This window comes from Cervus canadensis, chromosome 1, assembly GCF_019320065.1.
Source record: "Cervus canadensis isolate Bull #8, Minnesota chromosome 1, ASM1932006v1, whole genome shotgun sequence".
Lineage (NCBI taxonomy): Eukaryota > Metazoa > Chordata > Mammalia > Artiodactyla > Cervidae > Cervus > Cervus canadensis.
This window is the reverse complement of record NC_057386.1, coordinates 273,143-291,140: the sequence shown is the minus strand read 5'-3', so window position 1 is coordinate 291,140 and position 17,998 is coordinate 273,143. Positions and strand designations below refer to the sequence as shown.

The 17,998-nt window shown below is 39.7% G+C and overlaps 1 protein-coding gene and 1 non-coding gene across 8 annotated transcripts in view; one reads left to right on the top strand and one right to left on the bottom strand.

Annotated features, from left to right (window-relative positions):
• The window catches only part of HELZ (helicase with zinc finger), a 143,446-nt gene that overhangs the window by 32,962 nt on the left and 92,486 nt on the right, over positions 1-17,998 (bottom strand). For all 7 annotated transcript variants that reach the window (XM_043442183.1, XM_043442063.1, XM_043441878.1 and 4 more), the window contains 5 exons: positions 17,506-17,734; positions 9,225-9,429; positions 3,258-3,309; positions 2,154-2,344; positions 77-284 (listed from right to left, as the gene is read on the bottom strand). In XM_043442183.1, coding sequence (XP_043298118.1) covers positions 77-284; positions 2,154-2,344; positions 3,258-3,309; positions 9,225-9,429; positions 17,506-17,734 — 885 coding nt within the window. The remainder of the gene's footprint in view (positions 1-76; positions 285-2,153; positions 2,345-3,257; positions 3,310-9,224; positions 9,430-17,505; positions 17,735-17,998) is intronic.
• Positions 909-980, top strand: TRNAC-GCA. The gene has a single exon. It is a non-coding gene; the product is annotated as a tRNA-Cys (tRNA).

The following is a 17,998-nucleotide window of genomic DNA, read 5'->3' as shown; positions in this document are numbered from 1 at the left end:
GCTGGAGGAACTTTACATGGTGATACCACTTGGCATGTCATCCACTTACGAGCGTGAGAACAGCAAAGCAGCTCACCGTTTCGACTCTGCTCGTGCGGCTCCTTCTCCGGGTGCTGACTCTGCGGCTGCCCCAGGCTGGCGGGGGCGTGGTGCCCGAGGCCGTAAGGGACGGGGGACCCGCGTCCGTGCGTCTGCAGGAGGTTCATGTTGTAGGCCACGGCGGCCTGGTGCGTGATGATGCGAGGATCGACCGCAAACCGGCCCTGGTATCCTGTCCACGGCACCTAGGTTATTACAAGAAACAGAATAATTGCTTTAAGGACACTGTGGCAGTCAAACTGCTACAGTGCTATCAATTAGGAAAGAGCAAACACACAGAGATGTTAATTCTACTAAACTGAATAACTACAAAATGAATGCTGGTAGTAACAATTGGTAGAATGATGGTTATATCTTAATTGGCTCTTTGAATCTTTAGTGTGGAAGGGAAAATTGATCATTTCCTGTACACACTAGGTTAGGAAGAAATCAACAACTTAAAATAGGTATTAACAATTATTTTTTGAGGCATCAAATCATTTTATAGACTTGAATCATCTTCCTTCAATATGAATGTACATATGTAACAGGTTACCATGAAAATTGCCTTTTAAAGTCATAACTGTATATATATATGGTTTAATAAACTTGAATAAAAGAACAGGGAAAAACTTTAAGAAAGAATTCAGTCTAAAGAGTCTCAACTCAAAAAAATATGTATTACTACTCTTTTATATGAATAATCAAATCATTTAAGGTTCATTTACTGTCAGCAAAATTCAAACAGGTCACTAATTTAACTAATGCTTCTGATTAATTAAACTACAGAAACAGAAAATTTCTTTCAAATTTTCGAATATCGAGGGACTTCCCTGGTGGCTCAGATGGTAAAGCGTCTGTCTGCAATGCAGAAGACCCGGGTTCGATCCCTGGGTTGGGAAGATCCCCTGGAGAAGGAAATGGCAGCCCACTCCAGTATTCTTGCCTAATGCTTCTGATTAATTAAACTAAAGAAACAGAAAATTTCTTTAGGTGTGTCTAAATATATAATTGCTGCATATTAATGTATAAGGAATAAATACAATTACATCTGAGCTACCATCTCTATTATTTTAATATAACTGTTAAATGCAGACTCTTAGAAATCTTATATAATAAAAGCCTCTGTGACCTAGTGAAATGAAATCTAGATCCTAAGCGACTTACTATTTAAAGCAGATGATGTATAATGTTGCCAGGCTGTCTGGGAAGAAACAACTCAGCTAAAATTGAAAGTCTATGGGGAGTTGACATAAATGAGATACTTCTTATTGACAGTTATCCTCACTGGCTGCCGTGATTGTGAACTATCATGACCAATATGGCTGAAAAAATGTCAGCAGATATGCATTTTTGCATTTTGGGCATGTGGACAGGGGTGTCCAAGATACTTGACAATGATCATCTCTATCTGAAATTGTAGTACTTGTCTTAAATGAAAGAAATATTTTCCAGGCTAAAAACTCCTGATTTGGAAATATTTGTATAACAGTAAATTTTTCACTTACCAAAATATTCAAAAATCTTAAAGAAAATAAAAATGAGTTTTACATAAGATGGAAGCCCTCTAAAAATCTAGGCAGTCTTAGAAATGATTTAATAATGTTTTTAAGTAGAGGCAGGATTTCAGAAGGAAGGCGTGGAATTCCTCAGATATGTTTAGATCCAAGGGAGCTAGGCTACTCTACGCCTTTCTGTCTCCTTCTTAGGAAGCGTTAGTAAATTATATAAGAATGAAAAAGCAAAAGATAAAATAAAAACATCACTTTACAAAACAAGAGTCCAATTTACTAGCTCTTGTTAACTTTTAGCCCAACTTTTCCCAGTAAAAATATTTAAAACAATACAAAGGCTTCTCAAAACATCCAATCTACAGATTTCTTGACAGCCACTGACAATCCAATAACAATCTGTATGCAACAATTCACATTTTTGGGGTCATAAGGGCTGTTTTTAAAGAAGTTTACAGGCATTGAAGAGCCGAAAAAAAAGACTGGTAGGACACTATTTGGGTAGTAATTTAGTGAAGCCTATTTTATCTCATTCGACAGAGAGTATCTTAAACAGCTACTTACAGGTAAAGGCACGGACATAACGACATTCCCTCCATAGACAGCAGGTACATAAAGAATACTCGTCCCAGTGTGAGGATCGATTCTTTGAACAGGGCTTGGAGATTTCCCCAAATTTGGGTGAGGTCCAAGAGGAGGTGGAGGAGTATATGCTCTGATAGGATTGCCAATAAGCACAGAGGGATTGGGCTGAACTGAAAAACAAATAGAAAAAGGACATAATAGCTCTACATATTCACATAGACAAAAATAATTAAAGTCATCCCACAGCAAAATACATTTCCCAGGTTTGCCATAAGGTATCTTATAATCAAAGAGTTATCAGTGTGGAAGAGTAAAGCATATTAAAAAAAATAATCATTTTACCACATTCACTGAAATTATTTGACTTGAGAGGTACAATGTATCCCTTTTATAAACTTCCCCACAAGGGAAGCCCAAGAACACTGGAGTGGATAGCCTAACCCTTCTCCAGCGGATCTTCCAGACCCAGGAATCCAACCGGGGTCTCCTGCATTGCAGGTGGATTCTTTACCAACTGATCTATCAGGGAAGCCCTTTTATAAACTAGCATAATTTTAAATGTCTTGCAGGGAGCTGGAGATGTGGCTTTCAAGAGGGACAACCATACATACAACACATAAACATGCATATACAGTAAACATTCTTCTAAGAGTAGAACACATACACAATTCTTCAGAATAAAGTTCTGACCTGCAACTGTTACACAGTCACATACAAAATGGTTAAGCAATATTGTTTTAAAAGCATAATTCTGCAATATTTTGAATCAAATAAACTTTATCTTAAAATGTATAAACAAACACTTGTAAGATATCAATGATATATCAATATTATATCCAAAACCTTATACTGCACAGGAGGCTTAAATGTTCATCCTCACAATTTCTATATTATGTACACTGGTGCCCATAAAACCACCCCTTGACAGAAACGACACATCAGAGCATTCACAAGAACAGTTGTGTTGAATAAAGCTGGCTGAGTTCCAAAGTGTCTGTGTGTGTGTCCCTCTCCCCATGAAATCTGGGATAAATGTCTTGCATCACAAAAACAAGTTTTCATAGGACTAATTCTTCCACTTACCAATTCCATCATTCTGGAAATGATCATTCTGGGTATGATGGAGGCTTTTCCCCTTTATAGAAAAACACAAATAATAATTTAAACATACCTAATATGAAAGAACAATAACCATTTTCCTAGTCCCATGCAAATGAAATGTATATAACAACAATTAGAATTTAAATATTGTGAGTCTGTAATTAATAACCATTAGATGCCTCTGAGCTGAGTTTCTGTTTTAAACACTAAGTCATGGTGCTAGGCCTCAAGTTTCCTCAATTCAAATTAATACTTAAGTATTAATTAATTAATTAAATACTCAATTTAATACTTAAAATTCCTTTTTCTTTTTAAATGAATTTTTATGTTAAAAGAAATATTCACCAACATGACTGATACTTAAATTCTATTCCTTTGCAGCTTCTCTATCAATTCTCTATGAATTAGATGATGATGTAAAAGCTCTTTTCAAGGGAAACATATCAGTCTTCAACTCTTGAAGATAAGAACCTTTAAAATAATGACATGGACGTAAACATGCTTTGGGTGTACGATATTTTGAGTATGATTCATGTGGTCTTACACTGTAAAATTTACTGAGTGAACAGGAAAATACACAGTTATAATCTGCTTAAGATAATGTACAAATTTTCTAGAATGCAATGTGGCAGTGAACGTCAAAAGCACCAGAAATGTACATACACTTTAACACAGTAATCACACTTGTAGGGATCTAAATGTCCACCAATAGAAAATTTATTAAAATAAGCAATGGCAGATTCATACAGTGGCATTAAAAATGACTCTGGGGCAGAAGTAACATTTGAAGAAACAATGGCTGTGCATGTCTAGACTTTAAAACATTTTTTTTTCTCTTTTCATGGGCTGAACTGAAGACACTAAGCCACCGTATAGCACAAGTGAGCACACTACACAACTCACCCTTCAGCCACACGAATTTTTTGTTTCGTGCATTACACCTGAAAACTCAAGTAGGGGTAATGTCTGCAGCAAGAAGAAAAGTTCATTCTTGACCAGAGCAAAGGTCAGTGATGCCTCATTTATCTCCCTATCAGTCAGCATTTTAAATACCCGGATCATCCAGCTGGTTAGAGATGGGTATGCAAGGGCAGCTCAGCTCTAACTCTTAAAAAGTTAAAAGAAAACAGTCCAGGAAGAATCATAGTTGGTTCATTAACCAGAGAAGGTTCACAGTGACTGTCATTAGCTATTAAAAAAAAAAAGGAGCTTCTGAGGAAGAGAGAAGTGAAAAGAAAAGCAGGCAGAAGAAAGGAGAGAAAGTAAGAAGGAGCGCTCGGCAGAGACAGCAGTACAGCAGGAAGATGAGAAGCACAAGCAGTTAGAATTGATAACAGGAGCAGCCGCAGGCAGACGCTCAGCAGAAGAAAGGACAGCCAGTGGCACAGAGATAACGTCAGTCCAAGAGGTTAACAAACTGTTCAGATTTCTTAGCCGGTAAACCCATCAACCAGGGGCAACTGTGTAGCACGTGGAGAAAACACAGCAGTGTAGTCAGTGTCGGAGGCAGAACAGCCCCCCCCCCCAGAGACATGTCCACCCCAATCCCTGGCCACATGTTATGGGGCAAAGGGGACTCTGCAGATCTAACTAAAGACAATACAGGAAGATTATCCTGGATTATCTGGGTGGATCCAATCTAATCACATGAGCCCTAAAACCAGAGCAATCTCTCCAGCTGGAGTCAGAGATACAGTAGAAAAGGCAGCAAGGGATGTGGCAGAAGGGGAAGCCAGAGACGCCAAGATACAGAAGGTTGCATGCACCGCTGACAGCTCTGAGACGTGGGGCCACAGGGGGAACTGGAGAGAAGTCAGCAGAGGCTAAAAACGGCTCCCAGGTGACAGCCAGCAAGGAGACTGGAACCCCAGTCCTTACAGCCACAAAGACTGGGTTCTGCCAACAGCCTGCATGACCCGAGATAAGAGCCCAGCTGACCAACACCTTGATCCTGGCCTCCTGAGACGCAGAGCCAAGAGACCAACCAAAACAGCCTGGACATCTGACTCAAAGAAACATGAGATAGTAGATGTGTACTGTTTGAAGTCACTTAGTGTGTGCTAACTTGTTACAGCAGCAATAGGAAACCAATACAGAGAGTAATCACAGTCTACAGGAGACAATATACCTCAGCACTGTGGGTGCTACGTTCATCACCCGAGTGAAAAAGAAACTTGGAAAGATAACATCCACATCTCAGTGCTGTTGTGATGACTCTGTTGATGGAGACGACGCATGTCAAGTATGAAAGGACCTAACGATCTGGGGCTTCATCTGTTTATGTCCTAATGGTTCCCTGAACCTACAACATCTCCTGGCCCAATGAATATTGCTGAATAAATGAGGGAAAAAAGCAACCTGGGGACTCTCACATTAAAAGACAGTATACTATCTTCAAGCGCAACCAGCACCGGTATGGTTCATTGCGGTTCAATGTGGTTCAGTGCAGGAAAACTCATCCAGTGTATTTAGACCTAGTGTGCAATGGCAGGGCAGTAAGTGTGCGTGGTCTATGCAAAATACACACTGTTTGGTAACATGCGAACAAAACAATGATGCAGCAGTAAGCTGGGACTAACTGTAAAAGTCATTCCATGATGATAATTCCAAACTTTTGCCAATAAATCTCAGAAAGTACGCATACCTTTGGTAGAAAGCTCATAAGTAAATGCAGTCCACATCATCTATTTTTTGAGGATTTTTTTTAACTCAACCATTTATTCCTTCAATCAATTATTTTTTATTCACTCGTTCTTTCATCACTTTCTGTTTATTCATTCAACAAATGTCTGTGAGGGCCCACGACATGTTCACCCTGGCTAGGCTGAGGCTAATGTAAGACTAAGACACACCACCAGTGGAAACAGTGAGGAATGACCCACAGACTACAATCCAGAAAACAATGCTACAGTCTTCTCAAAAGATCCATTTCTGAATACTATCTATCCTCTGAATACCTTTCAGAGGGGTACAAATGAACCCTTTCCATTTTAGCAGCTTCTCAACACTGCTCCAGCATGGAGCCTAGGAGTAAGCAGACAGAATACAGGCAAATCACGTCCTCCATACGCACTCTGCAGGCACCTATGAAACAGATGCTTTCCAATAAATACATGATGCCGGGAGACAGTGAGCCAACGAAAGCTTAGCTAGGACTGCCCGCTGCTCCTCGTGTCTGTAATATTTTGCACCTTCACTAAACCACAGGACCGACATCTCAGTGAGGAGAAGAAAGCTGCTTGATTGATAAACAGCTAGAGGCATGCTTTGCTGCCAAACATGGTCCTGAGGAAGCAGGTCCCAGAGCATGTTCAAGCATCACCCAGCCCTGGATGACTTTATCTACATTACATCTTGCTGTGACTTTAAGTCTTAGCCCAACATTAACAACACTAAACTTTAACATTTCTTATGCACAGAATTGTATTAAAGGTTAAACATTAAGGAAACTTAGGGGGGAAATAACATGGCTTAATGTCATGTTTTCAGAAATAGCATTTTTATTGCAATGAAGTAAATTCCCCTTCATCAAAAGATTCTAGCATATGAAATAAATTATCCAAAATTTGTTTCAAAATTCTCCAATGTGTATATGCGGTGGTAGTAGAGTGAGAGAACTGGGCTGTAGGTGAAACAAAATTAAAGATAAATTGATAGTTAAATGAAGCCAAATGATCGGGACTTCCTTATACTATTCTACTTATGTATACATTTGAAATTTTCTACAATAGAAAGCTATATTTAAAAAAATGATTCCAGTACAAATTCAATCCTCAAAACAATTTAACAGAAATAAAATAAAGTACTGGGGAGTGCAGGGAGAGATGGTGACAAAAATAACCTTTGGCTCACTGCACCTTAGTTATCTAAAGTCACCATGGTTACACGTGAGCAAATAATGACGTTAAACAGCCAGGTGTGCAAGCAACTTAGTGAACCGCTCTGTTAGTGACAGCAAAATAACAGATGGCATCCACTGGGTCAATGAAGAACATTTCCCAAAAAGTTAAAAAGAAAAAACTCGGAAAACAGCTACTGTGGCCTTTAATTACACAATCTTCCTGTTGAAAGTAGAAAGCCACATGGCACTCTCCTGGACGCATCACAATCTTTATTTACTTATCAGATCCTTACTGAGCACCCACTCTGTGCAGAGAAGGGCGAGGCGCTAGGGGCCATAAGGAGTACACAGACCAGGATTTTTGGCTTCAGGGAGCTTATAGTTTTAGAAAAGCAAGTGGATTCAATACATATTTTCTTCACCTTTAAGATAAAAACAAAAGCAAACTTCAGGATCTTGCTTAGGGTCAGTACACATCTAGTATCATGGCTTAAATATAGCTACATCTATCATACATCGATTAATGCTAACACTGGTCAATTAAAAGAGTTTATTGTAGTTATGGTATTTTAAGAATGTGCAAAAGGTATAATGTCTTTGTAACATTTTAAATAAAAAACAATAAAGTCTAAGAGTTTGTAACTGGGTTCCCACTCTTCACACACTTTAAGCTACTTGCGGCTCCCTGAGAGTGCGCTCTCTCTCATGACTCTTGCTTTTTGCCTAAGCTCCTTACTGGGCATCACTCACTCATCTTCTAAGCACCTATGATAAGCCAGACGCTGTTCTGGGCACAGAGGCTGGAGCAGGAACTAATACAGGCAAAAACTTCTGCCCCAAGGGAGCTTCTACTCTAAGCTTCTGACACACCTCCTCACTCTTACCCTCACTCCATTCACTTGGGGCTCTCCTAAGCAGTATCTCCATAGTGGAAACCACCTTAAACTTCCACAGTTGCGGACTGTACTTCCGCTGACCAGCATCCCTCCAACATCTACCGCAACAAGACTGGAGCTAATTTGCTTCTCTAGCACACACTGTAATGGCTGTCACATAGAAGAAACTTAGCTATTTGATAAATAAGTTGATTATTAATTTGTTCATAGTTTAAACTTTAGAAATCTAGAGGATTCAGTTATGCAAAATGCTTAATCTCCTAGTAATCCCAAATCACTGAAGCATTACTGCACATCAGGTCCATTTCTATTAAACTCAGACAACAGTATATTAACACAGGAAAATCCGTTCTCATCTCAGTTTAATACCTACTCAGCTAAAAGATTCAAGATATTAAACCAGTAATTACTTCTTACACCTTATGTTTCACGTTTTTAAAATGAAGCCAAAAACTGGCATACTCTCTCAATTCATGTCAGTAAGTTTAATATCATGCTGATGACTATAAATACACCCCAACAACCAGAGTAAATACTAAACAGGCCACTCTCATAGCTTTCTTTTCTAGATGGTAAATGCAAGCATTTCTTTTTTTTCAGGCAATCTAGCAAATAAACAGCTGTTTCTGCCCAAAATAACTATAGTTCAAAAGTAGAAATGGCCTTGATTCCCCCACATCCAATCCCAGTGCCTGGACTATTTCTTACAACAAATACTTAACAACAAACAACTCAAGTTATCTTCAGGAAGTTGGCCAATTTCCTCACTGTGTCAAATATCACTTGAAACTAGCTGGTCATCAACAAGAGATGAGAACTATTTCCTTTATACAAATATTGTTATAATAATATTATTTCTTGTAAAAATAATAGGCTGTGAAAGCATGGTTTTAATGCGTGTGACGGTCTTTTAAGCTGCTTTGTTTTATTCATGTCTTGCTAAAGTACGTCCATCAGTAGAGAGGACTGGGAGATTACATTAAACAAAGGACCCAGTCAGGTCCTTGAAAACGTTTTGAGGATGATAATGCCATCAAGTAGCATGGCTGAACAACACACCGTATTTTCACTTACATGCCCACACTGGACAAGCTCCTTGCAGAAACTGCGGGTCGTCAACCCCAATACTTAAAGCAGCTTGAGGCTCAGAACAGCTCTGACGCCTCAGCGCGCTCTCGCTTTGACCTCTTCAGTTTCACTAAAGGGCTTTACCTTGGGGGGCGACTGCTGCGGTTTGTTGGTGTTTGCTGTGTGCTGTACTCTCAGAGCCCGGGGTATAAATTCAGGTGCCAGTGGATTCAACACGTACGTCTTCTTTAGTTCTAAAGCCTCTAGCTGAGCTTTGATCTGTTCAAAAGTGATTCCATGCAGGCTATTATTTTCATGACACAGGGCAATAAACCGCTCCCAAAATTTCCTACAGAAAAGATTTAGAAGATCAGTTTGCAGTTAAAGTGGACAAGATCACAGAAATGACTGAAAGCAACTAAAGATAATCCCCTCTCCCACTCCAACCCCGAACCCTTAGGTCCAATATTCATCTATGATTCAGGTATAATCTTCCCACCAGATCACAGGACTTTGGAAGTGTGGTTCTGAAGCTCAGTCACGTCTAGTACTGTGGGACACACAAATTCTCAATTCATCCTCATTGACCACACAGTCAGTGCTCGACTATGCATACAAAAAGGTTTGTTATCCACACAATAAGCAAGGATTTCAGAACTGATAAGAAGTAACTAGTTACTACCATACTTTTCTTTTAATTAACTGATGCCTGTCACAGCACAGCTTATAACATTAATTGACTAAGACAGGTAAATTATGAAAAAATACAGGAAGTTGGAATGCTAATTTTAATGATTATGTCCTAATCAAATTAAAAAATACTAATGGAAACAAATACATTCAAAATTGTTCCAGTCGTACACTGTTGTTCCTAAAGTTTTGAAAACTGATCTCCAAATAGTAAACATATTACACATCTATTATAAAAGACAACATATAAAAAGTTTAAAGATTTTAAATGATTATTATAAATATGCATCAGTTCAATTCAGTTCAGTCACTCAGTTGTGTCTGACTCTTTGTGACCCCATGGACTGCAGCACGCCAGGCCTCCCTGTCCATCACTAACTCCGGGGATTTACTCAAACTCATGCCCATTGAGTCGGTGATGCCATCCAACCATTTCATCCTCTGTTGTCCCCTTCTCCTCCTGCCTTCAATCTTTCCCAGCATCAGGGTCCTTTCAAGTGAGTCAGCTCTTCGCATCAGGTGGCCAAAGTACTAGAGTTTCAGCTTCAACATCAGTCCTTCCAATGAACATTCAGGACTGATTTCCTTTAGGATGGACTGGTTGGATCTCCTTGCAGTCCAAGGGACTCTCAAGAGTCTTCTCCAACATCACAGTTCAAAAGCATCAATGCTTTGGTGCTCAGCTTTCTTTAAATATGCATACCTATCTTTAACATGAGGTTCAAATAATGTTTTATTATGTTATAAAAGCTATGTGATATGATTTCTTCCCAAGTTGGTATCCATGTGTCCAGGTGGACAGCAAGTAATCAAAATGGCTTCAAGAAGCATAAATACAAAGCTGTATGTTACAAAAGTCAGTATACGAATAGGAATGGAGTTAAAGTATTTATAAAACTGCAGATATTAATTTCAAACTATGTTTCTCTTACGTATGCTTTCTACCATCTTTTCTAGTTTTTTAAAGATGAGTTTAAGAAATAAGTACAGAAAAAAATTCAGGCCTCCATGTCAACAGGAAAAGTAAAAATGCTACAAGATAATAAATACGTTGAAGAAAACTCTTGAGAACCCTTGGACTGCAAGATCAAACCAGTTGATCCTAAAGGAAATCAGTCCTGAATAGTCATTGGAAGGACTGATGATGAAGCTCCAATACTTTGGCCACCTGATGCGAAGAACTTACTCATTAGAAAAGACCCTGATGCTGGGAAAGATTGAGGGCGGGAGGAGACGGGAACGACAGAAGATGAGATGGTTGGATGGCATCACCATCCGACCACTGACGGACATGAGCTTCAGCAAACTCCGGGATTTGGTGACAGACAGGAAAGCCTGGTATGCTGCTGTCCACAGGGTCACAAAGAGTTGAACACAACTGAGCAACTGAACTGAACTGAGTAAATGTGCATTTCTGACAATAAGACACAAAGGCTAACAAGTGTGTGTCACTAAGAAATGCTCTTTTATTCTTAAGAACCTTTCCACAGGAATCAATTTTTAATCTTCATAGTCTGATAGCTAAGGAAAGACAGTTGTCAACACAGCACTCAGGATCTAAAAATCCATAAACTCTCTACCCTTTTGATAAAACCCCATAATGTTCAACTGCATTAACATTTATCAACATATTCTACTACATGTTGTATTAAAAAGGAAGTTCTTTTGGTCTAATTGATAAAGTAACAATTTCATAGAGTGACATTTCATATTCATGTGAACCTAAAGACACAGCAAAACAAGGAGAGAGTGGACTGACTTTACTATAGCCCAGGTTTTAATATTAAATTCTTGTAGTGTATTTCATTCCCAGCTTACATAGCCAAAATGCTAGAACTTGCTCTATTTCAAGCTCCTTTATAAACTCCATAGCCTGCCCCTATACCCCTCTCACCGACCTCAATGCACTGAGTAATGTCAAGTGGAGCAGAACTGTGAACCAGCCTCACGCGTCACAGGAAGCTGGTAGCTTGCCGACAAGGCTCCGTCTGTAACAGAGGTTCCCAACCTTTTGGGCACCAAGGGCCAGTTTCATGGAAGACAAATTTTCCACTGACAGAGACGGGGGAAGGGGATGGTTGAGGGATGATTCAAGCCCAGGGCTGAGCTCCTTTGAGAATCCAAAGCTGCTGCTGATCTGACAGCATGCAGCGCTCAGAGGGTAACGTGAGCACAGGGAAGGCTGTCCCCAGGCACGAAGCTTGCCCGCCTTGCTCTCCTCCTGGGGTGCCGCCTGCTCTGTGGCCCGGGGGCTGAGAAACCCTGGTCTATACGACCCCAGGGATCTCAAGGAACAGACTTCAAGTTAAAGGACACCATTTCAGAAGTAACAGTGACCACTGGCTATAAGCTCATCAAGCTAAAACAACTCCAAAAGTAGCCTGGAATCTCCCTCTTAAGTACAAGGACTCCAGATCTAGGCTGCCCGGGCCTCAGTCAAGGCTCAGTCAGCCGGGCAAGTTATTTAACCTCTCCTCCTACCTCAGTCCCATCAGGTGGGAAACAGGGCACCAACAGTATTATTATTATACTTTATCACTTAACAAAAATGCTTTATTCCTCCACTTTTAAACCTTGAGAGAAATGTAATTTTTCCTTCAAAAGTTCTTACAGCCAGAAAGATTCCTCTCTCTCTGTGAAGGCTCTTTCAGACTATTTCACGCTGTTCTTGAACTCAGAACTTTAATGAAATACTACACATGGTATCATGAGGCATTTCAGAACACTTAATTGGAAGACCACTTGAGAATTTCAACACTCAGACTGAAAAATTTACCACTAAGGTTATTTAAATGCTTCACCAATTCTCAGCTGCTCCCTAAACTGTTAACATGTTATGTAATGCTGGTTAGAGAACACAAGTGTGTCTCTATGTGGTAATGGAAGTATTACTTTGAGAAAACAAAACGTTACTTTCACCCAGTACATGAACAGAAAGTCTGGTTTTATTTTCATGCCAACCTTGCTTCTAGGATCACGGATAAAACACTGAAAATTCATTTGGTGTCCTTATTTCACACAGAGAGAGGGTATGTGTGCACATACACATATACACACATCTCCGCATCTGTGAAATATGTTTATACCTTATAGAGGAGATAGAATTCACTAATAAATTCACTTCAAAAGAAGATCTTTTCCAAACATGCTTGTTTGGAGAAAATGTATGATTCCCCCCATCCCACCCCTGCCCACTCCCTCCCCACAACTGCCTCCTCCGCCTCTCCCTCTTCAGGGCTTATTTATTCACACATGCACCACTCCCTGGGAGAGGCAAGGTAACTCAGCAAGAAGAGTGTGGGTTTTGAAGTCAATGTGACATCTGTTTGAATGAGTCTCTTAATAGCTAGGTGGCCCTGGGTAGAAATTGAAGCTCTACTTCAGGCTGCCCATTTAAAATGCAAATAAAACCCCCACATCGCAGGGTTATTGGTCTGACTGAACAGGCTGAGTGTGCAAAGCACCTGACCCAGCACTGAACAGCAGTTACGACATCAATACTCACTGGTTTGGTGAGGAGGAGAAGGGAAAGTTCCCCATGTTCATTTAGAGTTAACAGGAAAATTCTCTTTAAAAGTACTTTACAACAAAAAAAGATTATATAACTGGCTGCCTTCCAAACGGATATACCATACACAGTAATTATTCCTAAAAGCGTGGTCAGCATTTGGAGGATCACATTAGTTTTGTATAAATATCGCATGAGGGACGAGTGACACAGCCTGACCACCTCAGACCACAGAGAGCCCACACCCTCATCACGGCAGCACCCGGAACCACGCTCGGTCCTTCAGGGTCGTCTGGATTCCGAGATTAACCTAATTCCTACTGAAGCTGGTAAGAGTGAAGCGTAAGTATCCATACGCCTCAACCATCAGCACTCGGGTTACACAGCTCATTAAACGCTCAAATAACACAGACAACCAGCACTCCCGTTCAGCTACAGGGCGTGTCATTTTCTCTCCCTACACAGTGTACTGACTTCTTTGAAAATATTTCAGCCAGCTTATAAATTAATGCGAGGTCCTTGACACACTGCAACTGAGTAGTAAGAAATAAAACAACCAGTAGACCTGGCTCCAAGTTAAAAATGAGCCTGACAGCATGGCCTCAGAAAGAATTCCTCCACCTCTCTGCTCAGAGAAGGGGTGAACAATGCTAATCCCACATAATTCACAGTATAGTGTGACTCTATGGGAAGGGTAATGGTTTTAAAAAAATATGCATGTTGGTAAATGTCTGGGGTTATTTATAAAGAACATCCAAAGGTAATGTCACTCAAGACCACTGTTATACCTATTTATTCCCACAAAAGTTTTCAGTTGATTTTTAATGTATGTCAACTGGTTTTTTTTTTGTTTGTTTTAATCTATTAAATTCTAATCCAATTGTATGTGTTCTCTCATTTATCAAATGATAAATATAAACAAAAATGGAAAACTATCACAGCAATATTCTAACCAAATATATTTTCAATGAACAGTAAAATAACCAAAGTAAACATCTCAGAGGGAAGCCAAATTAATACACTTAACTTTATTCAGTTGTATCTTATAATTAACATATTCCCTTCCCCACTTTTTGTCATTAGTGGCTAAAAATTAATGGAAATTATTTTTTAAATGTGAAATTTAACATATTTTACAACAGAACTGTTTAGCTATATAAAACAATCCGTGGACCATTCAAATTTTATTTCGTTAAAAATAAAAGGTCATTGTTCACAATGTAACCATAAATTAAACTCTACCTGACTCCACTGTTAATGGCTTTCCCCTATAAAGTATGTTAACTTCTTTTGGAGTCTAATATACACAGCTTACTCTTAAATTAAAGGTCCCAACTGTCTCCCTTCCCAAAGAATACTTTTTTCCTGCTGAGACAGGAAAGCAGATAATAAACTGCTGCTCCATCTGTCCTCCAACAGAAGACTTGGTCTAAAAGAGCCACTTGCTAACAGCTTTGTCTACTCCAACATATTAAGAAGTAACTACCCAAGGTGCATTTGAGGTCATTCTACTTTTCTGAACTCACTTTGACAGGTATTAGAATACTTTAAAAATTCTAAGTAATCTCTAGTACATTTTGTTCTTTTTCATCAAGAGTCGTCTAAATTTCTGTTCAATTTTTTTTTTTTTTTTTGCTAACACAGTCTTTCAACACTGCATAGGCAAAGTCTCACATTACTGGCTTCATAGAGTTAAAATTCCTATTACCTAGTATAAAACATAAGTGTACAAAGAGAAAGTTTTTATCAGTTCAGTTCAGTCGCTCAGTCATGTCCAACTCTTTGCGACCCCAGGGACTGCAGCACGCCAGGCCTCCCTGTCCATCACCAACTCCCGGAATTCACCCAAACTCATGTCCATTGAGTCGGTGATGCCATCCAACCATCTCATCCTCTGTCGTGCCCTTCTCCTCTCACCTTCAATCTTTCCCAGCATCAGGGTCTTTTCAAATAAGTCAGCTCTTCACATCAGGTGGCCAAAGTATTGGAGTCTCAGCTTCAACATCAGTCCTTCCAATGAACATTCAGGACTGATCTCCTTTAGGATGGACTGGTTGGATCTCCGTGCAGTCCAAGGGACTCTCAAAAGTCTTCTCCAACACCACAGTTCAAAAGCATCAATTCTTTGACGCTCAGCTTTCTTTATAGTCCAACTCTCACATCCATACATGACTACTGGAAAAACCACAGCCTTGACTTAGTCGGACCTTTGTTGGCAAAGTAATGTGCTGTCTGGGTTGGTCATAACTTTTCTTCCAAGGAGTAAGTGGCTTTTTATTTCATGCCTGCAGTCACCATCTGCAGTGATTTTGGAGCCCCCCAAAATGAAGTCTGTTACTGTTTCCACTGTTTCCACATCTATTTGCCATGAAGTGATGGGACCGGATGCCATGATCTTAGTTTTCTGAATGTTGAGCTCGAAGCCAACTTTTTCACTCTCCTCTTTCACTTTCATCAAGAGGCTCTTTAGTTCCTCTTCACTTTCTGCCATAAGGGTGGTGTCATCTGCATATCTGAGGTTATTGATATTTCTCCCAGCAATCTTGATTCCAGCTTGTGCTTCCTCCAGCCCAGCATTTCTCATGATGTACTCCGCATATAAGTTAAATAAGCAGGGTGACAATATACAGCCTTGACGTACTCCTTTTCCTATTTGGAGACAGTCTGTTTTTCCACGTCCAGTTCTAACTGTTGTTTCCTGACCTTCAAACAGATTTCTCAAGAGGCAGGTCAGGTGGTCTGGTATTCCCATCTCTCTCAGAATTTTCCACAGTTTATTGTGATCCACACAGTCAAAGGCTTTGGCATAGTCAATAAAGCAGAAATAAATGTTTTTCTGGAACTCTCTTGCTTTTCTGAGGATCCAGCAGATGTTAGCAATTTGATCTCTGGTTCCTCTGCCTTTTCTAAAACCAGCTTGAACATCTGGAAGTTCATGGTTCACGTACTGTTGAAGTCTGGCTTAGAGAATTTTGAGCATTACTTTGCTAGCATGTGAGATGAGTGCAATTGTGCAGTAGTTTGAGCATTCTTTGGGATTGCCTTTCTTAGGGATTGGAATGAAAACTGACCTTTTCCAGTCCTGTGGCCACTGCTGAGTTTTCCAAATTTTCTGGCATATTGAATCACAGCATCATCTTGTAGGATCTGACATAATTCAACAGTAATTCCATCACCTCCACTAGCTTTGTTCGTAGTGATGCTTCCTAAGGCCCACTCGACTTCACATTCCAGGATATGTCTGGCTCTAGGTGAGTGATCACACCATCGTGATTATCTGGGTTGTGAACATCTTTTCTGTACAGTTCTTCTGTGTATTCTTGCCACCTCTTCTTAACATCTTCTGCTTCTGTTAGGTCCATACCATTTCTGTTCTTTATTGACCCCATCTTTGTATATATGCTGATATTTTAACATTCCTTATGACTACAATCTAAGGAATATTATCAGTTTTTCCTAAAGCCAAGTAAAAACTCTTCTTAACCCCCTAATTTTAAGGTTCTCTGAATTAACCAGACACAAAGAATTATTTACACTGTGAAGCCTTGAGAAAAAATGAGAAGGAAATTCATCAAAAACAAGCTAAAGCAATACTGAAGGAGAACAAAGGGAACTAAGTGTACAAAATTCAGTCTCCATCAAAGATAATGCGTGTCCACAAAGCCACCTTCAGGACCCCACTGGGTGCCCACTTGTTCCACAGCACGTTCACCCCAGACACCTGCAAAGCACACACCCCACCTCCAAGGTGAACTTCTCCAAGAGGCGACTCCAACCGCACAGAACAATCACAGGCTGGTCCACCTACCCTAGCCCTTTTAATCCCTTCACGTTCTATTTCTCTTCCACTGAACTTATCACAGAAAATGTTACAAAGTGTTTTTACTTTCTTTATTGTTGGTATTCCTTTCCTCCCCAATAAAATGTTAAGCCCCCAAAAGGCAGAGATTTTTGTCTGTTTGTTCACTGATACATCCTCAGTGGCTAGAAGAGTGCTTGGAACATAGCAAGCACTCAGAAAATATCGAATGAATGACGATGAACAATGAGTACACAAGTGTATATATACAATGAACACACTCAAAGCAATATATTTTTGTGTTCCCACTGGATATCAGGTAAGACTAAAGTTTAATTAGCGAAGAGGTCATGTAAATAAACATGTACACAGGGATACAGATCACTACATTTCTCCATTCAGTGTCTCCAACACTAACACATAATTACCTGCATCTTCCAATGGAGCACAGAGCAATGGGATCGCCCACCACGGCAACCAGGGATTGTGCTCTTGTGATGGCAGTGTTGAGAAGCTTGTAGTTAGACAAAAAACCATAATCCAAGTCCTCTGTGGAATCTTCTAGCAGCTGCTCTTTCTTTTTAATTGGTGTCTGTTTATGTTTACAAGTATGCCTTGTACGTACTGTGCTAAGAAACAAAACTCTGAACTGCTTTCCTACAACAAAATAAAAGAGGATTGTTATTCAAACCAGTGATCTAATAAGAGAATTTCATTTTTAAAATGTTACTGCTAAATAACAGGTGTCATTAAGGATGTGGAGAAATTGGAACTCTTGTTCACCGTAGGTAGAAATGTAAAATGGAATGTAAAGAGGTGCAGAGAACAGTACGGCAGTTTCTGAAAATTAAACCTAGAATTAACACGTGATGCAGAAATTCTGCTTCTGGAAATAATTTCCAAAATAACGGAAAGAACTGA